General features: G+C 35.2%; 1 protein-coding gene across 4 annotated transcripts; it reads left to right on the top strand.

Annotated features, from left to right (window-relative positions):
- The first annotated feature begins 772 nt into the window (after window positions 1-772).
- SEC8 (subunit of exocyst complex 8) lies at window positions 773-22805 on the top strand. Of its 4 annotated transcripts, none has more exons than XM_088879372.1 (27): window positions 773-980; window positions 1108-1223; window positions 2666-2878; window positions 4395-4568; window positions 5442-5546; window positions 6225-6334; window positions 6752-6916; window positions 7737-7860; window positions 7948-8054; window positions 9873-10180; window positions 10270-10433; window positions 10541-10656; window positions 11107-11177; window positions 12672-12799; window positions 12914-12963; window positions 14259-14359; window positions 15463-15572; window positions 15671-15778; window positions 16392-16589; window positions 16718-16803; window positions 17643-17823; window positions 17935-18012; window positions 19631-19732; window positions 19849-19923; window positions 21883-21978; window positions 22136-22185; window positions 22261-22805. In XM_088879372.1, exons 2-27 carry the CDS (start codon window positions 1182-1184, stop codon window positions 22346-22348), a joined length of 3150 nt encoding a protein of 1049 aa, XP_088735498.1. In that variant the 5' UTR covers window positions 773-980; window positions 1108-1181; the 3' UTR covers window positions 22349-22805. The 4 variants fall into 4 exon arrangements, with proteins under 4 accessions (XP_088735498.1, XP_088735497.1, XP_088735499.1 ...); XM_088879371.1 differs by having other exon boundaries at window positions 774-980; window positions 1153-1223; XM_088879373.1 differs by lacking the exon at window positions 773-980 and adding an exon at window positions 998-1059 and having other exon boundaries at window positions 1153-1223.
- The last annotated feature ends 1486 nt before the right edge of the window (window positions 22806-24291 follow it).

Below are 24291 nucleotides of genomic sequence, written 5' to 3'. Positions count from 1 at the left end.
CCCCATAATAAATCTATTATAGCAATTGTATTTCATGAATTATTAATATGTTAATGTAATAATGTAATTTATTATGTTAGTGGAAACAACAACATAAAAATGACTCTCCATTTATCATAATTAATTAATCATCAATGATTTGTTAATTTAGTTACTAATATGTTGGTGTAATATTTTTAAATTAATTATGTCATTGAAAAAGACAAAATGATTGATAGAAACAATGATACGTAATTAATCAATATTACGATAAATATATTGATTTGATCAATAAATTTATGTCATAAGAAACTCATATTTAGTCAGATAAACACTCTTTAGATAATTTATATTAAATGAGACAAATATTTATAATTAGGTGAACAACAATTTACCCTCTTGTGATATTGAAAATGGACACATTACCACTTTATGAAAAAATATAGCAATTTACCCTCTTTTATTTTTTAAAATGAAGCAATTTACCTCATTATACAGGGAAGTTAATTGCTTCATTTTAAAATTTATAAGGGAGTGAATTGTTGTATTTTAAAAAATATAGGGAGGTAAAGTTATTTTTTTATAAAAGGATAATTTGCTCATTTGGGATATTACAAGGGAGTTGCTTGCATTTTTTCGTTCATAATTATTATGAAATTCAAACACATAAACTTGAAACTTATTCATTGTATTTTAGCTTTAGCCCTTGGACCGAGATGGCTTGACGATTTATTTACATACTCAAAATATACATAAAAACTGAAAATGCCGAACGTACAACAGGATGATGCAGCGATATGCAAAATTATTGACCTCTGCAGCTCTACATACAAATTCACAAATCGACTCCTCATTTACAGCTCATTGAGACCCTTTTTTCCAGTCATCGAATAAAAGTCTGATAGAAAACGAAAATCTGTATATATATTTGAAAACATTTATTAGCAGCGGTTAAATTAATCATCCGATCCATTTCCTTCAACCCATAATTGGCAGATCCAGTAAGCATGTCTTCTCTTCTGTTCTTGTGTGTGTAGGGTGTGTCTGTGTGTGCGCGCGCGCGCGCGAGCGTGTGTTAATGTATACGCCCTTTTGTATTTAACTAGTAATTGTTTTGTTTGTTTCAAGAATTGGATTCTGAGTTTCCGCAAATTTGTGGATTTTGGCGTGTAGGGAGTCGGGATTGAGCTCATTGCGTTGAGATGTCAATTTTCGACGGACTTCCCATTTCGCGAGAGAAATCGGTGGGTATCTTTTTTCTTTTTCGGCGTCGAAATCAACTTAGTTGTTTATGTGAATTTAAGTTTATGTTTACCTGTTAATTCTTGTCTTTTCCTTTTATGAATTGAGGAAGTCGGATTAAATTAGATGAGGAGCTGGATTTTATGATCATCTTTTGTTCAGGCTGAAAATTTTATGTGGTCAAATTCCGTGATTTTTCGGGAAAGCCCAGTACTTTGGAAAATATTGGAATTTTGTTGGTGTAGAGCTGTTTCTTGATTGGCATTTTGATTGAATTTACTTATTGGGCTTCAATTATGTGATTTAAAAACTTACCGAAATTTGATATCAAGGGAACCTGTAATAGTCATTTATGATGCTCCAATGTTTCAGCTCAAAGTTTGGATATCTCGGGTCTACAAATAAATTAGTGAATTATGGACTTGGCTAAGTTTGTGCTTGCTCAATTTTCAATTTCCATTTGCATTCTGGAGCTCATCTATTCAAGGTTCTAAATTCAACTCGGAAGGCTTAATTTTAGATGCGGAAAGTTGCTTTCTGTGTATTATGGGTTGCTTTTATGGTAATAATTTATGAATTCAGAAAGAAGGGATTTTGTGAAGAAGCTCCATACTGTGATCAAGAGTGGGGAAAACTAACATTCGTACGCAACTGTAATGTTTATTTTAGTTTGTTGGACTCCACAGCATAATTCTGGAGAAATGACAAGCAGATTTTTGTTGTTGAAAACTATAATGGGAAATTTGGATCTGATAATTGGAAAATCATCTAGCTGTTACTTTTATAGTGCAATAACCTGATGGATACACTTGCATGTGTTGAGCAGTAGATATTGGAAAGTTTCAATTCTATCACTAAGGCAAAGATTTTCGGATTTAGATGTCGGTGACCTTCATGTCATTTCTTGTGGAACACACAATTAACTACTCATTATGCCCATAGGTTACTGAACTTATCATAGGGTTCTATGAAGAAGATGCCAACCTGATATTACATTGTAGAGTAGCTCCGAAATTGCTCTTTATAATTTTTTTGTTTCAAATGTTTGATTACCAGGGGAAACTTAAGGATCATAAGTGGCTGTACGTGCTACTGATCTTGTATCTCCGTGCGTAAATGAATATAATTCTGAAGGAATTTACTTCCATTCATCTGGAAAAAGTGAAGAACCCATATGCATATCTCTCTGTTGGCACTGCAGCAAGACCTGTCTTATAAAGCATATAATCTCGGACCCCCATATTCTACTTTAACTCTTCTTGGCCTTTATCTATCCGTTTTTTATTTACCTCTTATGCAGACACATTTTATGTTTTAGCATTTTGGACATCTGGTGCCGGTATACCTTGTCATGAATGATATAATGCATTGTTTAATATACCACTGTTAAAGTTTGGATTATTGTGAAGTCATATTTCTTGTTATTGCTTCATGATATGTGCAGTATTTAAGGGAAGAACTTTCTAGAGTAGATGAAAGTTGGGCTGCAGCGCGGTTTGATTCATTACCTCATGTTGTGCATATTTTGACATCAAAAGATCGTGAAGGAGAAGTGCGGGTTTTGAAGGAGCAGAGTGATGTAATCGAAGAAGTTGTTGATGAAGTTGTTCATGCATATCATGGTGGCTTTAACAAAGCAATTCAAAATTATTCTCAGGTTTCTCCTTAGTTAATTCTTCTGCGTGCCCCTTCTGTGATGCATCAGATCTCTTGCAAAAAAAATGCTTTCTATATCTACATCCAGTTATCTGCTACGGTGTGTAGCTTGTTTAATGTCCTTTCACTTACTTTTTCCCCCCAAATTGTGCTTAAGATTTTTTACTTGCATGTCACAGGCTACTCATCCTAACAATTTCTTATGTGCAGAAAAAGAATATGTGAATATGCCCTGGACATTACAGTGTTTAGAAGGCAAGGTGTGCAGAACAATGAGTTTATTATTTTAAAAGGGCCAAGGCATAAGGCCAGTGGTTTGGGATTGATAGTTGGGAGTCACATAACATTGAGAAAAATGTAAAAGCTAGATAAATGTTTTAAGCAATTTACATTCAAAACATCTGAAGGAAGAAAGTCCTTTCTACTAGGTCGTTCTCTAGAAAGGCACCATTTGTTTTTAGCAAAAATCTATAGAATGTAAGCAAAGCTTTGAAACACCTGTGTTTTGCGCCTTTCTGCTCAAGCTCAACTCTTTAAAAGCCCGGCCAAGAGTCTAGATTGAGCTTGAGTCAAGCCTCACTTGACCCAGGTCGGCCCGCTCCGGCGACCTTTTTGCTTTTTCCTCAAGCTTGATCTTGGGTCAAGCCTCACTTGATTTTATCAGCTCTCCCTCTAATGAACTAGTATGTGGATCCTGATTATGCAATTATTTAATGATTCCCTTGCCTGTTGGGTATTTTTAGCAGAACGGACTAGAGATTTTCTTACATCTGAGAACCTTGGACTACCAGCTAGTCATTTGTTATCCTGCAGAAGAGTTCTGACCTTGTTAAACCTTGCTTAAAACAAATGAAAAATTTTATAAATAATTGAACAGGCAGCAAAAGTATCAATATTAGCTTAGTAGGGCACTTGTTATAGACATTTTAACTTGAACTGAAAGCCTTAATCCTCTAAAGCTCGTAGGAATGATCCAAAGGTGCCTGTGTAGCTGTAATTGAGTTAGCATACTTAGAATCAGACTACAATATTCAATTGCAATTTATTGTCATTTAAGAGATATAAGCCCATTCGGTTACCGTTTCCTATGTATGTAAGTTTGTTTCATGCATGTTTAATTACTTCTGCAGCCTTCTTATAGCTGTATGAGGCTATCCTTTAGGATCTTTTACAATATTAATTTTGGTTCTCTTGTTCACTTTAAAATGTGGAAAATTAATGGGAATATAATTATTCAAGCATGTAGCCCTCATTTATGCTACTTAATATTGCTATTAGTTACTTTCCGCATTAGATCCTGGGTAGTTCATTGTATTGGCTTGTGACATCACGGATTTTCATTAATGTTGGAAACTATAGTCTACTGTCAACAATTTCTGGTGGAGTTTACATCCTGTTCCATCTAAGCAATTAACTCTTCCTTAATTGAAAGAGATTTTGTTTCATTTTGTACTTGATAGCAAACCAAGTTTAGCTTGTGTCCGCATCCGCATTTAACTGTATCTTTTATCCTTCAGATTTTGCGGTTATTCAGTGAATCTGCTCAAAGCATTGGGGTGCTGAAGGTTGATTTAGCTGAGGCAAAGAAACTTCTCGGTGCTCATAATAAGCAGTTGCATCAGTTATGGTATCGGTCTGTTACCCTGCGGCACATCATCTCTTTGTTGGACCAAATTGAAGGGATAGCTATGGTCAGTCTGTTCTCTATACAAATTTTGTTTCATTTGGAATCTTGGACATTTTTCTGTTCTTCAATGTGTTCTAAACTGTTATCGAGACTGCATTCTGTTGGTGGGGAAAAGATTGAAGCATCAACTTTCCTGGCTTGTAATACATATTATTGATCTTCTAAGCAACTCTGTATTCAGTCTTTGAAAACTGAAAAATTGATGACAGCTCAAGTGTCTCTCATGTATATTGAAGTGTTTATGCTGTCTGTTCTGTTCTGTCTGGCTCACATCTGACAATCGTTACATGATTCTGCACTTTCATACTTCTGGTAATTGTATGTGTGGGGGTATACAGGGGAACTTGGAATTTAAGAATTAGAGAAGCAAAAGGATAGGTGCATTTTAGCATATTCTTCAGTTCATATAAAAATTATGGCTAAAAGTGGCCTAGCTTATTTATCCATTTATTTATGGTTTTCATGCATGTAGATCATTTAACTGCACCGTGTCCCCTAACTGGAATACTTTTGGATAGATGTTATGCTAAGTGCATGGTTTCTATAGGATTTCTGTACTGCCTCTGATGAAATGCCAAATGATGAAGGATACCTTTAAAGATTGGTTTTGATGGAAAGTAACTTCCTTGAAAGGGCAATTTTGTTTCTTGCCAATTAATCAATATCTTTGTTCCTTCTTGCCATTTGTGTGACTGCTGGCCTACTGAATCAGAGTTACAGATGGAGCTATGTTACAGCATAGCTGCCAATATATTTTTTCGAACTATTTACTTTTTGCTTTTGCTCACTAGGCACTAGTGTAACAATTCTTATAATCTAATCTCTTTCAGGCTTATGCTTCTGTAGTTATTCAATTGGGTCTTTCTAAAATGTGTAGGTACCTGCTCGTATTGAGAAGCTCATTGCTGAAAAGCAGTTTTATGCTGCAGTACAGTTACATGTTCAGTCAGCTTTAATGCTAGAGAGAGAGGGCCTCCAATCGGTTAGTTGTTCTTGTTTGCTTTGTTATGCAAGCTGAAATGTAATTGAAAAATCCCCTACACTTTCATAACAGGGCTTCTGAAGATTCGAATTGAAAGCCTCTCTTCTTGACTGATGTAGGGACTTCAGCATAAACAATGTGTTTCTTTTATCACCTTCTATATTTCACTAGCCTGCAAGTACTTACTTTAATGTTTTGAAATGTGTCTGGACAAGGCAGTTGAGCTTGCTAAGTGTTAATTTGCTTTGGGTTTGACCCTGAAAAATAAATGAACCCATCAGTATCTTTACGTTGATATCATTCATCTTGAAATTTATTCTAATAGGTAATTGCACAGTAGGGAAATAACTCATTTAGACTGGTCCTTCACTAAGTCTCGACTGCTTTAGTTAACTACTCCAGAATTTCTTGAAGAGAGGATCCTGCATGGTATTCATACATTGTTTTCCTTGAAAGTTGTGAATTTTATTCCTTTAGGGCCCAAAAAGCTCATTATCTTAAACATGATTTTTGCTGCACGAGCATGAAAATCTTGAAAAACTAATACTAAGAAGGTCCATTTAAGGAAACAATATTTGCAATTTCGAATTCCATAATTCTGAGTTCCAGATCAAGTGAGAGGAAATTATGGTTCGCTAATATGGCACCATGGCATGGATGATGATCTATTTGTCTCAGGTCGGTGCTCTTCAAGATGTCCGTTCTGATTTGACAAAGTTGCGAGGAACAATCTTCTATAAGGTTTTGGAGGATTTGCATGCCCATCTTTACAATAAGGGTCAATACAGGTATATATAGTGCTGGTCTATTTTCTAGCCCTCAATAAACCTATAACCCGCAAGTCTTTTTTTTATTTCCCCCTTAAATTGTCAATGTTCTGACAAAAATAAAAGTGGAGGCCAATGGAATATGCCGTAACATCTTTGAAGAGCATTTTCTCTGAGGATCTAAACCATACGACCTGCCATACTAGCTTTTAGGCATTAAGCTTGATCATTATTTTCAGAAGTGTAAAAAGGACATTTGATGTATGTGTCCCTTGAAAGAGCTTACATTTTTCATATTGTCAATTATTTGTTTGAGATTCTTTTGCTTTTATTGTCCTGAAGATCAGCTTCTTTCTTGCAAGATTTTTATCTTTTATACTCTTTTTGACTTTGACTAAGCTGATCACTGCTTCTGCTTTCCACTTTTCCTTGTGGCAGCTCAGTTGTCTCAAGTATAAATGAAAGCGATGATGCAATTCCAACATCCACAGCTATTACATTTTCCATGAATTATTCTCTTTCTCTCTCTCGAAGAACCAGGTCACCAAAGGGCGATAATGATCATCTTGGAGATGGATCCTACAGACCTGGCCTGGATGGAGGGTGAGACAAAGTCTTATGTTCCAGTGCAATTCTGCAACTGATCATTTTGTGATAAATTGCTGTTGGTGTCTTTCTAATTTGGATCTTTGGCTGCTAGTGGTATTATTAACTGTCTCTCTGCTGCATTTATGTGCTGTCTTACATTTGTCAAATATACAAAATCGGCTCCATTTTGTTGTTTTGCTTCATTTTGCACTTGAACTATTATCATGAGCTTATCTCCTCTTCAATTTCGAGAAGCGGCATTGGTTGTAGATCCATTCTCTTGACATGTTAATAAAGTTTAGTTTGTTTTCTTAATTTCCAAAATGGATGAAATGGGGACCGTGCTTGTATTTGAAACAAATAAGGAGCTTGTTAAATGCATAGCTAACACTTGTTAGTTTTGGAAACAGAATTTCCAGTTTCCTCAATGATACTTAGTAAACTGGATACTGAGAAAGCATGAGGGCTTTCTCTGATCCTCTATTTGCTCTGACTGCTCTAACCCTCTAGCTCATCTTTATAAAAATGGCAGCTAAATTTAGACGAAAAATGTTATAGGATGCTTGACACACCATAAGCTTTGCGGTTGCCCAATTTAATACGCACTTGCTTTGGCATATCATTGCTAGTTTTGGTAGTACTCCCCTTCTCCTACTTGTTGGGCTCTCCAATAGATAAATCACCAAGTATTTTGCAAAAATAAATTTCTAATTTTAGGGACTCCATAGTGAATTTGCACCAGTAAGAGGTATGTGGGAATTCCCATGATAATTAGACTGCTTCTTGTGAGCCTTTCCCCCTTCCTAATTCTGCTTCTAAATTCATCATTCAACAGTCACAATGAGGATGGCACAATGGATTTGCATGAGAATGGCGGTCATACTGGTGCAAGAGATGTCAAACATCCATCTCATCAAATTCCCCTGTGGCTGTCAGATTCCACTCCTGACGAATTTGTTGTATGCTGCTACAATTACATTGACAGTTGTTTTGAATTGGTTTATCTTGTCCAATGAGCTGAAGTGCATGAGTGAACTTTAATGCAGGAAGCAATGAGAAAGAGTGATGCTCCACTGCATGTAAAATATTTGCAGACTCTAGTTGAGTGCCTCTGCATGCTTGGAAAAGTTGCCGCTGCAGGTGCTATGATATGGTATGTTGGCAAGTTTGATAGTTAAAGTATAGATATGCTCTCTCTTAATGGATTTGCAACTTAAACTTAGCTACTATTAAAGTATCTCAGCATCATATATTTGGATGTGATGTGGGGCACTATAACAAGTAGTGACAATTCACATATAAAATATTAGTGAAATCAAAATTTGCATCTGTTACCTTGTGTTTGCATGTATGAATGGGAGATTTCCTTCCCCTTTAGAAACAAAGAAATGATGCCTCTTTAGAAATTTGTTGGCTTAGTACTGAAATTTTGAAGTCATCATAACTTCAGTGAAGACAAATGTAAGGAATTTTCTTTATTAAATTTGAGAAAGTATAAATGAGATGTCTCTCAAACACAGATATTTGGTACCTTTTATTTTCTCAAAGATTTATTAGAACTTCTGTTGGAACTTACATCACTTTGATTTCGAAATCAAATGTATGATCTTTTAGTGCACTAGTAAAGGATATGTGCATTGCACGTAATTGATATTTCAAATGGGATAACTTAACTATAAAATTATAAGGGAGAATGTTGTTTCATGTTTCCGTTTTTAGGCCTTTTTAGAAAAGAAAGTGAACCCTTAGATCACATTTTAAGTAAATGTTCTATGATTGATTTTATATAGTTAGCAAAGTGTACAACCTTGTTAAGATTATAAAATAGTGATAAATTTAATGAAATAAATACTTAAAAATAAAAAACAATTACTACATAAATTGATGAGCTAATAAAGTATTGATTAAATCTTCAATTATGATTTAGAATTTAAATAATAATTTAAGTAAGTAATTATTTCTCTACATTAGCTGTTTAAATTCATGGTTGTGTTGTTGGTCTCTTATTTGCTTTTGACTTTTAGGTTTGAACTGTTCTCTTTTTGTTTGGTGTCATGTAATTATTTTTGTTTTTCTTCTTTCTTATTTTACGTAATGACTAAATTAGTGCAAGTAGAATACAATCATGAAAAAGATGATTAGTAATTTTATGTTGCTAATTACTTTTAAAAATTTAAGATAATGTAATATAGAATAAAAGTTTCAGGCAAAAATTACTAAATATATAAGTTTAAGTTAAAAGAATCTATTTGCCCGATGAGTTTAATATATTTCTATAGCATTGATCCAAACTATTGTAAAATTTTTTAAATTGACTTTTACAGCTCAAAAAGGAATTATATATACTCAAAAAGTTAAAAAATTATACCATATGAATGTAAGATTTCAGATTTAATGTTCATAATTTTTGAGGTTTCAAATAGCTAATCAAGTGCTTGTCATTATTATGAAAGAACATAGTGGGTTTCGATAGAAGTCCTTTTGTATTGTTGTGACTGTGAATTAACTGAATGAAGAGATGAAATCAAGAAAAGATGGAAGAATTGAAATGACAGTTTGGAATGATGAAACCAAGCCTCTGCAGTTTCAAAATCTCCCTGGTGAATGGCCCGTTCTCCCTGGTGGGAATAGGTGGTTCCTTCTCTTAGAACCGTACTTGAGAGTTTCCTACCTCGTTGGCTCCTCAGGTTTGTGAATTTGACCGAGGCCATTTCTGATATTGGAGTCCAGCACTGTTCCTCTAATGCTGGTTACAGGAAGGATTTTCATGCTGATGAGTCAGGCTGCCTATGTTGCATGCATTTTTTTCTTCTGGATATACTTGAGCATGACCAGTTTCTCTATTCTGTCTCAAATAGTTTGAACTAGAATTTAAAAAACACTTAATCACTTTGAATAGTATTCTTTGTGAATTCTGCTTCATATTTTCTCATGCTATTCTAACTTCTTCATGTTATTCTTGTATTCACAGCCAAAGATTACGTCCTACAATCCACGAGATTATCACTACCAAGATCAAAGCTCAGGCAGGTCGCCTCGTTGGCCCAGGGCCTGGTCTTGGCCATGCTGCATTGCCTTTGGCTACAGGTCTTCACCATCTAAAAGGGCGGCTGGAGAGTCCCCAATTACTGAAACAAAAACGTCAAAATGGAGTGTCAGTCACTGGAGTATTGTTGACGACGAGCCCTGTCTCTCATGTTATGTCTCCTAATGGGACCGCCCAAATTGCAGCCAAGAAACTACTTGATTCTATACTGGACACCATTGTTCGGATATTTGGTAGGATATTGCAAAGAAGTTTCTGGAATTTATGTTTTATATACTACAGCTGTTATCTTGATTTTCTTGATACTGGAACGATTATTCAGAAAACCATGTTATTATTGGAGAATTACTTGAATCAAAATCTTCACAACAAGCTAACTTGAACACGCCAAAAGCAATGGCTGCTGATATTAGTTGGAATCATGATTCTGATGCTTCTCATGTTACCGGCGGCTATACAGTTGGCTTTTCCTTAAGTGTTCTACAGGTTTACCTTTTATACTTATACTTAGCTTTCAGTGTTTCAATGTAATGTTATGGAAAAAGTTGCTGTGGACATGTTTACTATTGACAATATTTTTTTCCGGATGGTAGAGTGAGTGTCAACACCTTATATGCGAGATCTTACGAGCTACTCCTGAAGCTGCTTCTGCAGACGCTGCTGCACAAACAGCTAGGCTTGCTAGCAAGGTCCCTGCTAAAGATACGAGGCAAGCACACATAGTCATACTCTCATCTGATATTTTTCTGTATATTATTGATTTTCCTTCTTGTGGTATTTCATTTTGTTTTCGCCTTATTTTTGGCCCTTTGTTAGTCCAACCTCCTTTTTGTTATTTGTTTGGGTGCAATGGTGGGTGTACTATGTTTCGACAACTGATCCTAATCCTTTTTATACCCCTTAACAATAATTCTTGCATATCATAGTAATTATTTGCAGGAGGGTTGCTGTTATGCAGATAAAACTAAGTGACATGTAAAGCTACATTGATTGGGAAAGGCATTCTTTTTTTTGGATTGATAGCCTTTGCTGCACCTTTGTGGAAATATGTTGTGGTTATATTTGCTGTTAAAAACTCGTAGTCTGATCTTATATTTGCAAAGTCGTGGTCATTCTGTATAGCTGTAATGTAATGACTCTTGATCGATGTGGCTTACAGCGATGGATCCGAAGATGGTCTTACCTTTGCATTTCGCTTCACAGATGCTAGTGTTTCCATTCCTAACCAGGGTAAGAGGAAAAAGTACTCAGTCACTGTTCCAAATTTTCTTATCACATTTTGAGGTTAGCCAAGTGGCATTCTTGTTCTCTGAATTACCCACAGGATATCATTATTGGCATCACTCTTTTGCTGGTTTACATGAATTTATATCAGTGTGTTAGCATTTATTATGTTCTGCATGAATGCTATTATCAACACAGGTCCCCTTTCTATAATAACATTAGTCATTGTGCTATTGGACACAATAATCCTACAGGATGTGAAATATATCATCCTAAAGAACCTCTGTCAATATGTACTCTTTCTGTTTGATGTGACATGTTAATTTGTAGTGTCATAATTGAAAGTAAGACAGTGTATAGGTTCTCATTTAGGTCAATGCGATACAACCAAGAGTCCACGACAACTGATTATCATATAGGAGATTTAAATGTCATCCTGAGAATTAAAGTATGGAATATGAGATGCTAAAAAAGCTCGAAGGCATTTTTGCCTGATCTGGAATACTGAACCACATGGCGAAACCCTCCTGGAGTTTGTTCTTTATGATGGTTTTATAGTTTGCGTGTGACCAACACACTTGGGGATGTGAGGAGGCCAATAAGGAAGTTCAATCTTTTTTAGAAATTTGCAAGCTGCTCTTGGAGCTCTCTAATTTATTTATATAAAATTGTGAAACACAGGACATCCTGAACTAGTAAATAGCTATTCAAATCCTAATTTTTACGAGATCAGTTCTCGGAAAAAGGATTTATAGACTTACTATGATTGCACAATGGCATCTGATGAGATATCCAAAGCACAAGTTATCATGAACGTTCACATAAAAAATCTGTAAATCGTATTGCTCCCTTGTTGCCCAATAAGATCCTATGACATTTGCAGTACCAACGTGCAGTTGGAATATGTTGTTTTGCTAGAATACTCTTTAGTGCTCCCTCCCATATTGGTTATGGGGGACAAGTATAAATGGTTTAATATGGCTTAGTTTGCTCCTACACTTCAACATAGGTTTAAGCATTTGGTTCAGTTGGCTTCTCTCCAAGTTTGCTGATACTTCTAGAATGAATGGTCCTTGTACTTCTTATTGCAGTGGTCATTGTGGTGCTATCCACTTGGATGGCTCTAAACTTGTGAAGTGGCCTGTTGGAAATGTGGCTAGGAGTGAATGGTTATAAAACCCTTCAACATAAGCTTGAGCACTTTTGACCTGCTAGTGTCCACTGAATTGGAAAGTCTGGGAGTCTAGTCCAGGTCCCACTGTTATTCTGCTGTATTCATGAATATTTTCCTTCAGAACATATGATAATGAAATTGAAGTATTGAACATAAATGAAGGGAGTTATTAAAGTTCAGTATGTTCTATTGTAGAAATTTATGCTAATTGCGTGGATGCATGTCTCTACTTATTTGTCCCGAATTCTTTTGTCCTTCCTCCATCCTCATGTGCTTATGTCCAATTTACTCCAGATGATCAGTGTTTATAATTGAATTGCTCTTAGGGGCTGATCACGTTCGTCAAGGATGGAGAAGGGGCTCAAATGTTCTTCAAGAAGGTTATGGAACTGGAGCTGTGTTACCTGAGCAAGGGATATATTTAGCAGCATCAGTTTACAGGCCAGTACTTCAGGTATCCGTTAGAGTGGAGGCGAAAAAGAAGTATAGTGCATGCTCATCCATTCTCTAGAGCGTTATAACTAAGTAGCCTCATTCATCTTCCTTATTTCCTCCCTTGCACGTGCAGTTTACAGATAAAGTTGCATCAATGCTTCCTGAAAAGTTCTCCCAACCTGGGTGAGCACATGCAATGCTGTTCTTAAACTTGCTTAAGTTCATGATTTCAGGGATTTGTGTCAATGTAGCAACGACTTTTGTTGGATATCAACCTCAACTTTTAGTTTTCTGAAGTCCCGACCATTTCAGTTTACATGCTATTTCAGACAGCATTTACCTATTTATATGGTAAATAAAAGCTATAAACCTGAGTAGATGTGTATATTGGACAAATCTGGGGGAGTTGTGTGTATATTTCGGCAAACCCGAGGGGGGATTTAAGATTGACTAATCCTGCAAAATAGTTGCATGAAAGGTAAAATTGGTTTCCATTAAAAGGTTTTGCTGAAATCCTTTTCTTTAAATGGGGACTACTGAATGGGAAGCACAAACCGATAGCAAATGAGCAGATGAGAAGGCTTTGTTTGGTAGGATGAGGGGAAAGGAAAGGGGAGGTCGAATGGAACTAACTTTGCATATGGGTAAAATTGTATATTTTGTTCAACTTGTTTGGTACATGTCGCATGACCCTATTGAAGGTAAATTTCAATTGCTTCCCTTGTTTGGTGCAATGGATATAAGGGTTGGAAGGAAAGATTGAATGTTTCTTTTTTATTTTATCCATGCACTGTAGGTTTCCGTTCATTGGTAAGGACTGAGATAAGAAGGGAAGTTGAGGATTTTATGTCCACTTCTCATTCCCAATTTTGAATGGAAATAAAACAAAGCCTGGAGGATTCGCTACCAACCACTTTTACTTACCCTCTGCTATTCTTGTGAAACAAACAAGTAAATATTTCTTACATGCCTGACTATATAATTTTCTTCTTCTTATACCTCGTCCCAACTCACACCATGCATATTTGTAATCTGATACACCACTGGGAAGGGCTCTGCATTCTGAAGTCACTTCAAGAGAGATGTTGATGATTCTCCCTTTTATTTGTAGGCAACCAGAAATTTTTGAGCTTGTAATAAAGTCTTGAGTGGTTAAGTAATCCTGGAATAGAATTGTTTGCTTCAAGATATCAAGTTGAGATATACTTTATACAAACATGGAAACTGTTTAGCTCTTTGATGTTCCGAATCAGAAACATATTTTCCTGCTATTGGTTTTGAAATCTGGGTTTGTAGAATATCTCCGCTGATACTTTTACATTTCATTGCCTTTAGTAAATTGTTTGAGTTTTGCATTATTTGATTCAGCATGGCAAGGTGATTGTCTTTTTGATTCTCTACTACTATTATGTCTACTGAATCTGCATTGATGCACCTTTCATGACAACCATTTGCCTGATGCTGCTGAACTTTTGCAGCAATGATGGATTGCTCGCATTTACGGAGAACTTTGTGAAGGATCACTTTTTGCCAACATTGTTTGTAGATTATCGCAAAAGCGTACAGCAAGCCATATCAAGCAAGTTCCATGATTTATTTTTTCTTCTGCCACTATTGATGGATGTTTTTAGTTCCATTATCTCCATGAGCCCTTGTTTCCATTATTTTCTTTATGCATTGATGATGTTACATGTTGTGTGTTTCATTCTATTGTCATCTAAAGCAATAAGTAGACTCAATTTGGCCTTATCTTCCCACTGGCTTTCTGCACCAGTTGAACTGCATGTGAAATATTGTGGATGTAGCCTTGTAAACGTAGTCATCATCCAAATGGTAAAATGTGGGGGTCAAATGCCTGGTATAGTATCTTGTACAGTTATGAGAAAAAATCTGATTATGTCCAATAAAATACGGGGTAACAAATTTGATGTAACCTCCTGGTAGTATTTCTTCGCAATTTCATAAATTCATTTGAATAATTTCATGATGAACAAAGCTCGGTTCCCCAGCTACCATATCTTAATTTCTTTTTAATGTACTCTCCTATACTTTTTTAGCTTTCATATAAAGTGTTTGAAATAATCATCATGCATGGTCTAATCACTTTGGGAATGGATAAAGTTTGGTTGATGTCACCTGTTATCTAGTGACCCTAATACTGTTATGAGCATTCACACCTGAAATCTATTAAGATTCCAATTGTTATTCTTCCTGGTGCATTTGTATTTCTTTGCATGTCATAAATGTGTTGCCCATGTCTCCCTGTCATGATTGTGTCTTGATATATATTGGAAGGCCTGGAGACATCCGTTGGTCCTCCATAGAAAGGTTTGTCATTCCAAGCCAGGAAACACGTCTTCTGTTGGTTCTTGCATGAAATTTGGCTCATGTGAAGTGAGCATATGTAGATAAGTTCAGGATAAACAGTTAGTTTGCATTAAAAAATTGAGAATTTTGTGCCCACAGCAACCTGTTAAGTGCCAACATGTATAAAGAGAAAAAGTTTTCATTTCTGCTTTATTCATGACTGGATATATAAACATAAAACAAATTATCTTGTGCTTGGTTTTAAATACGTGGTTTCGGTGGCCTTTTTAAAAATTTATATTCTTGAGGAGTTACTCTTCAGATAATTTGGTCAATACATCTTAAATTCTTAGCCTAGATTTTCTGTCGAAACAGGCCCAGCTTCATTTCGCCCTCGAGCTAGCACAGCTTCTTACACTCCATCAATTGAGAAGGGACGTCCTGTTTTGCAAGGGTTATTGACAATAGATATCTTAGCAAAAGAGGTAGTCTTGATGTTCCAGCACATATGTTTTTGTTATCATCAATATAAGAGAAAAAAGTTATTTCTTTGTGATCATTCTCTTCTATACCATATGTCTAGGTACTTGGGTGGGCTCATGCAATGCCAAAATTTGCTGATGATATCATCAACTATGTGCAAACTTTCCTCGAAAGAACATACGAAAGATGTCGAACGTCATATATGGAGGCACGGATGTTTCATTTTTCCTTCTTTTCCTATTGAAGATATTTATTTAACATGCATCACAAGCATCTTTTTAAACTCTTTTCTTGCCAATGGAAGAAAAGCATGTTCATATTTTTTCCTTACTTCCTTTGGGTCTCATGGTAATGGTCTGTAGCTGTCCGCAACTTTGTCAGACTTGAATTAAGTGGCTAATATGCAAAAAATGCTTAGATGATCTTGTTTTTCTTGGTGCGGGGTTGACTTGATGAGAAGAAAATTATAGTCTCTTAAGTGTTGATTGGGAAGATTAACAAATTTCTGTCTTGAACTTTTGCTTGGTGGGTGCATTCCTCAGGAGCAAACTAGGCTGCCATAATCCTCTGACGGATGAGATGAATGAAGATGTTACATTATCCCTTTCCTATAAATTCAAAAGGCCATACCTTTTAAATTTTGATAGCCTATTGTTATTGTTGGAAATGAAAGGAAATAGTGAAGGTGTGATAAAAAAGATTGTTGCAGAAGGTTAACTGTAGCCTCTCTCTATCATGAAGCTTCAAATGTGATCTTCTTAAAGCATTTATTATTTTGTTTTTATTTTAATCCACTGACTTGTTTTTGGTTGAAATATCAGGCAGTTCTCGAGAAGCAAAGCTATATGCTCATTGGGAGACATGATATTGATAATCTGTTGCGACTTGATCCAGCCAGTGAATGTTTACCGAATGCACTAGATCAAAGATTCAGAGAAGACATTGGTTCTGATTCTGAGTCCTCTGGAGTAGAAATGGAATTAAGTAAGATACTACTGGATTTGAGGCCTATCAGACAGGTAAGCATGCCCTTATCGGGTATTATCACTATATCTAAATGCATAATGAAACGTTCATTCACAGGTAATCTTTTCTATGTATTGGTATGTATTATGTCTTATTTCTCCTTTGGCTTAATTTTCTGCAGGAAAACCTTATTCGCGACGATAACAAACTTATTTTATTGGCTTCCTTGAGCGATTCATTGGAATATGTTGCAGACTCAATCGAAAGGCAAGTAGTCCTATCTTGTTAAGTTTGTGATCTTCATCAGCTTTTGGTGCCCGTGGACAGATTTCATTACTTCCGTGCAGCATTTAAATAGTTTGGTAGGTAGGGATGGAAACTATGTGCTACGCTATATGAGAATACATTAGTTGTCTTTGTTGCTTTACCCATGCTTGCATCACTCGTTTTGTATTCATGATGTCACGTGATGTGGGATTTGATTAAGGTGATTCCTTTAGCAATCCTTTCAACGCATTACATCATCAATCAATGATTTGACAGATAAACATGACTAGGATTCCCGTGTGAATTCTTGCATCTGCATTCATGTGTGACATTTTTGGAGCCATTGATTTTAACAAAATCAGACCTTTCAAGCTTTGTTTTGAATCAGTTCTGGACAAAAGACATTTCTTAACTCCCATTTGTCTAGGCTGTCAATTACCAATTACGGTTGCTGGTGGCTGCAATAGCTGATTCTTCTAAGATAAACAAACTCAGAGTCAGAGGTTGAAACTGCAACTTTCCATAATTAAATGTATCTGCACTAGTAGTTTCCCTTGTCAGATGTTTTAAGACAGCTATTTTCCAACTTAATAATATGCACACCTCCTGATTTGAAAGATGACCTTCTTTTGGCTCGTCGGTGGTACCACAACTCTGTAAATGATAGACATCCTCTCAAGTTTATAAAGTGAATATGAAATCAGGTATGCTCGAACGGGCGAATCTGTTAAGAGAAGAAATTGGGATGGATGGAGTCAGTTGACTTCTGTGATTAACTTGAAAACATCTCAATCTTATTTCCATCTTGTGGAGGCTTACGTTCAACTTATGTACATTAGGTTAGGGAGATCATCTTCCAAAGCTTATGATCAAGTAGAAGAAAATACAACACATCATTCTACAAAAAAAGGTGCACCTAAAGATCTTGCATCATTTGCTGAAGAATATAGAAAACTGGCAATTGATTGCCTTAAGGTTCTACGTATGGAGATGCAGTTGGAGACTATTTTTCATATGCAGGTATGTGACATCTGTATATTCTCCCACCAAAAAGTTAAAGGGGATGCCTATTTTTTTCCTACTTTTTGTCACCAAAGGGATAACTCCTGCCAAAAATGTGAATTTGTATAGGAAATGACAAACAGGCAGTATTTGGATGACCAAGATGCAGAGGAGCCTGATGATTTTATTATATCATTAACTTCCCAGGTGATTACTCAAACTCTTTGCTAATTAGCTGGAATTTGGGTTCCCATCATATAGCAACGTCTTCTAAACTTGTATGCAAAAATAACAATTTCTGCAGTTGTTCGTTGATGTCTTTTATTTCAAGGCAAATACGTTCTGTTTGGTTAACATAGTGTTCCTTTCTCCGGTTCTTTTCATTTCCTTCCGGAGATGAAAACCATGTAGTGTCATCCCTCATGACATCCATATTGAAATAAGTAAAATAATCTCAAGTTTATATCTGCAAAATCATGCAGAAAAACTTGAGGTTATTGAATTAACCGCCTGAATTACTTTTCTGGACATCGACAAGATTAAGAAATCATAGTGTTAATCTTACTCCAAGAAGTTTTTAGCTTATCAAACGCCAGCTAGATTTAGTGTTGTCAAGCATCTGTTTGCCCTTCCTCTTATGACAGCTAAGTGTCATACAGAATCATGTTATTTCTGTTTCTACAGAATTTGTTTGATATGGAGGTTATTTCTTTGTATCTCAGTATTCCTTTTAAATTTTACCAAGCAATGTAGATAACCTCTGTGGAATTCTAAGTGGTGAAACATGAGAATGTTCAATCACCTGTTAAAATCAGAGAAATCTGGTTCCAAATTAATTGAACCCAATATGTATATACTTTAGCCTGCTGAGAATATAAACTTCCTACATCTTCCATAGTTTGCTTTACTCTTTGCTTAGGCACTGAAGGGAAAGAAAAACATATCAGAACAAAATTAAGTATAATTGGTGGCTGTTGTGTCCATCACTGTGCCTCACATACAAGAAATACTTCTATGAGAGACAACTTGTCAATGATACATCAGTTTTGATATTTCGATGTTAGATATGTTTTTGTTCACAAGTTTTTGACGTGGCAGTAGGTTTTGAGAATTTGATGGTTGTGATATTGGGGTGTTGGGAAGATGGCTTTTGATGTTATTGACTGTGTCAACAACGGTGGGAGATGGAGGTCTTTGTGAGAGCTTTGGTGGAAATTCCTCGCATTGTTCACTCTTGTGTTGGTGACAAGGGTAGGATGTGCTGAAGGTTTAGTGGGTCGATGAGCTATGTTAACAGTTTTAACCATCTTGGTCTCACTGTCTTAGATAAAATGTTAATGGAAGTAAACTGGTTTCCGGTGTTAGTCATATTTTTGTCAACTTGGTTTTCTAAGTTTAGTCTAAATTTACTAGGTTTGGGCTACTGAATTACTTTTATTTTTAAGGATTCAAATATCGAGATAATGTTGGGTTCTTTGCAAAAAGGTGTGAAAGTATTCTATATGGATCAAGAACCATTAACTACTTATTATGAACTGGAAGGAGTAATTCAGTGAGTAGGAAAATACTTCTAAGAGGATTCATGCATGCATGCTGTATGAGAAAGGATGTGGTGTAATATCTGAAACTGGTTTTCTGGGGAAAGTTCATGCTTAACCTCTTGGTGACTCGCATGTATTGCTAGTGGTTTTATTTGTATTCTTTCTGCTAATTTTATCTTTAATGCTTAGACAAAAACTGGGATTTGACAAGGTAACCATTTGTGATGCGGCCTAGTCCTTTAAAATACTAAAATCACATGTTAAAGTTTTCTTTTATGTGACAGATAACACGTCGAGATGAGGAAATGACACCATATGTTGCAGATGTGAAACGAAATTACATATTTGGGGGAATATGCGGTATCGCCGCTAACTTGTCTCTAAAGGTTTGCTTTCATCTGCGCTTGATTTCAAATTTGTGCTGGACTATGAGAAATTGTGTGGAGAGCAAACATGCCCGTTTTAATTATCACTGACGAGAGATATCATTATTCTCTCTTAGGCTTTAGCTGAGATGAACTCTATCAACCTCTTCGGTGTCCAGCAAATTTGTCGTAATTCAATTGCATTGGAACAGGTGATCTTTGTACTCCCTGTCTCTCTTTCCCCCCTCCCCAGCCTCTGGGACTGTTAAAAATTCTATAGATGATTCTGCACATGCAATTCCCAAAATTTCAGACTGTCAGAAGAAAACAATGCTAAAACATGGATCTGATCCAACAAATTGAGATGAGTGTTAGCTTTCAATTTGTGTATTTATTCAAGCCACTCGAATAGGTACCACTGTTTTTCCAAAAATGCGCATGCATATGTACTGAATGGGCATTGGCGCCTTCCTAGAACTCCTATGTCACTATGTCATAGTAATCTAGGTAATTGCCAAGAAAATTTGAAAAAAGAATCAAATCATAAATTTATTTGATAACCTACACCCATGGATGTATTTGTAATATTTATGTGAAAGTGATGAATTTGTTATATTTATATATTTGAAGGATGTCTTTTTAAGTCTTTTTCTCCATATCTTGACGCAATGTGAATGTTATAATAGAAAAATCTTATACTTATTACTACATGATTGAAGTGTGAAGCAAAAAAAGTCTAATAAAGATGTTTTTCAGTAATATCATTGTAACTTTAGCCTTGTGCAATAGCAATGCTAGACGAATGTGAACTAAAGTTGGATCATGAGGTAATGTTTGCTAAACCTTGAAATTGTAAAGTTATAATCCTTTCAAACTCTTGTGACAACAACTATTATTGAAAAGACTATAAATGTTATTCAGTTCCACCCAAAAGGAAACAAATTATTCCTATAATATTTCCTTATACAACGCTAAATCCACATACAAATTCACCATGTGCCAGGAACTTTAGGGCGAATTGGCAGAATGGACATATTTCAAATTTTATTTTTTTGATTAGGTTCAATTGAGTTGTATGTTCTTATTACATTGTATTTAATTAATTATAATGTAATTTTTGTATGCTAAAGGGTGTTTATGTAAAGTTTATGATGTTTAAAATGGTATTTCTAATACTTTATTTACAGGTGGTGTGCTGTGATACTGAAAATGATGACAAACGTAGATGTATATTTTAATATTTGTAACAGTAACCAATAATTTTTATAGATAACAGTAACATATATTAACAATCGGTGAATTGGTTCCTACTGTGCCCATTATATATTCAATACATTACCTTGAAAGCAATCTTACAAAATGATACTTTGATGAAAATACTAACATCCTTAGGCTTAATGCCAAAAACTTATAAAACAGATGTTAGACAACCTTTTGAGATTTGGGCTTTATGATTTACTGTCATCTTGGAAATTATCGAAGTTGCTTATTTTTCATATTAACTTTGTGGATATTTTTCTATATTTCTATTCTTTAACACTAGAAATATGCTTGACCAAAGAAGTTTTTGATGGATGCAATAATAATTATAACCTCATTTTATATGTTTAAGATATTCAAAACCAAAAATGACTATTAATTTTTTCATCTTTCTACTGATGAAAATACATGGCAAGTATTTTATTTATTTACCCCCTTTTAATTGTATGATCCTATGGCAAAAAGAATTTTAGGTGATGAGGGGTAAGAAGAAAGTTCACTTAAACTTTTTGCTGATGTCAGCTTTTCCAATTCAAAACCTTAACAGCAGAGGTGTGATTGTAAACGAAGTATTTTGAGAAGCGACGCAAGTACAGGTTTTAAAGTTTTTGGTCGAAACCGTAATTTCATATTTCTAGAGGGGATCTAGGTGTAATTTACCCCTTTTAAGAATAATATGAAAGAAAATTGTGAGAACTTGATTGACATAGGAGTACTAACTCCTATTCTTATACGGTTATATGGTACGCCCTATAAAAGCCTGGTGCATTTGCTTGCTCTTGTTGTTAGTTTAAATTTGAGTTGTTGGTCTGATTTGAACAAATGAGTCACGCCATCTTCTGTTTGTTGATTGCATCGCTTGTGGTTGGCATGAATTGGTCTAATCTATGCTTTGTTCTGAGCTTCCTTAGGCTTTGGCTGCTATCTCTTCAATCGACAGTGAAGTTGTACAGATGAGATTAGATCGTGTGCGGACGTATTATGAATTATTAAACATGCCCTTTGAGGTAAATCATCAGGAAAGCTGCTGGCTGCTGATATTTTTGCTGTTCCTTTTCTGTGTCCCCTATTGCTCCATCTCTCACCTCTTCAAGATGGTACATTATTCTTGTTTTTCTCTTGTCACATTCTTCCATTGATCACAATTAAACTATGTTTTTCCAGGCATTGCTCGCATTTATCTCAGAGCATGGGCACCTTTTCACAGCTGAAGAGTGAGTACTCCTGAGAACTTGTAATTCTTAAGGAATATTCATCTGTCATCTCTAACCCAACATTTCTACTGGCAGGTATACAAACCTTTTGGAGATCCAGGTCCCAGGGAGGGAAATCCCTGCTGATGCTCAGAATCGTGTGGCAGAGATTTTGTCCGGTTAAAGATCAGAAGCACTTTAATGTCACCTTGAGCAGAGAGTAGTGGCTTAGTTTGTGGCTGCCGATGAAATTTTAGTAGATATGGAGGCTCTTAATGTTGTATGTCTGGTGGTGTGCTCTAAACTCTGCATGAAAATGAAGTGAGACGCAAATTGCAAATCCACATCCCTCGAAGTTTCAGTATATACTGCCAAACTCTGGGTACCGTTTTGTGAGTAATTCTTTAGAGCGATGAACATTGAACCCACTAAGCTCTTTCTTTCTCCATCTTCCTGTACATTCAGTTTTGTATCGTTGTTGAATTCGGATTTTGTTCATTAAATGTGGGGTAATGGGTGTTTATTTGTAGTTAACTGCCTTGAGAACATGAAATAGCATATTCTTTTTACAACTCTTAGAACAGAAGGGCTGCTGTTAAATATGATGATGAGGTATATAATCTGCTCTGCTTTGGGAGAAATTTCATTCCTGAATCTTATTGCTTGCCTGATATAATCGTGTGGTGTTTGAGTTTCTCTCCGGAGTTGAAGTCGACTGATTTTTGTTTTTGAAGTTTCAATTTGTATTTGAATTTGGTTTTATGCGAGCAGAGTTGAAGAGAGTAAATCTAGAGAAAAACAAGTTGAACTCGAGTGGTTGTGTACTTTCAGGCAACATAGATTTTAGGGTAAATTACAATATGCTCTCCTGAAATATGTTATAATTATAAATATTCTTATTCAAAAAATTATTTATAATTTTTTCTAGAATTAATATTGTCTAATAAATAGTTTTTATGACAATCCATTATAGAGGCATTTGTTAGAAGCTTGTTGATTTTTGAGGTATTTGTAATTTTTGAAACAATGAGAGGTACTTATAATTATGACAAATTTTAAAGGAGTCGATTGTAACTTTCCCTAAATTTTATGACAAAAATGTTCAGATTAGATCTTGCATCTGTAAACATGTTCCTGAGAGTAGTATTTGTCTAAAAACTATTCATCTTTATTGATTACAAATCTAATTTTGTTGAACCAAAAAACACTGTTTTAGTATAAAACCTTTGATCAAGCCCATTTTACCTTCAGATGAATTTTTTGGAAAAGAGTGGTGAAAATGGAATATTCTTAATTGGTGGGGAGGAATTTATAAGTTGAAGGTGAAAATATTACATGCACATGGCTTAGGACGCAAAAGAAAATCACTCTTACATTTCTGGTCCACTTACTTTTTATATATTTAATTTTAGTCCCTTCAATTCATTTTGCATACAAACTTGTGCTTCAACTTTTGAAGTTTTGACAATTCAACTTGTGCCCATTTTGCATACATACAAATTTTAGTCCCTTCAACATATGAAATAATAATATCCGATAAGAATTCATCATGAATTAATATGTACGATTAATATAGACAAATAACTATTATTATTATGATTGAAAATTCAGAATTCAATTTTACAAATAATTATGGAGAAATTAGTTTCACAATTATTCATCCTATGATTTGTTTTGAGAAATACAGTATGACCTGACCGCCCAACCTATTTGTGGACCTCGTTTGAACTCATTAATTCAAATTCATTTCGGGAGTGTGTGTGAGCGCTTTAGAAAAGCACTTTTCAGCTTCTGGCTCTAAAAGAAATACTTTTGAAATGTTTGGAACGTCAAATTCTGCTTTTGAAACGGTTAAGAAAAAATGCTTTTAGGCCAAAAATTAGAAGCACTTTGAGGGGTGCTTCTACTACTTTGGCATTTTTGTAAATAAATTCAACTTTATTTTTACTATTATACGTACCCTTATTATAATACTCTTAATTCGACTTTATCGTTTTTAATTTATTTTTAAAATTATATATCTAAAGGTGATATTGGAGTTTTTAAATAATTTGAATAATTTAATAACAATTATGTTTACACTTTTACATATTTAATATATTATATTTGTTATATTTTATTTGCTAT

Source organism: Sesamum indicum, linkage group LG4, assembly GCF_026168435.1.
Source record: "Sesamum indicum cultivar Baizhima isolate 11 linkage group LG4, ASM2616843v1, whole genome shotgun sequence".
In the NCBI taxonomy this organism is placed as follows: Eukaryota; Viridiplantae; Streptophyta; class Magnoliopsida; order Lamiales; family Pedaliaceae; genus Sesamum; species Sesamum indicum.
The sequence above is the reverse complement of the archived record's forward strand: the minus strand, read 5'-3'. Positions and strand labels throughout refer to the sequence as shown.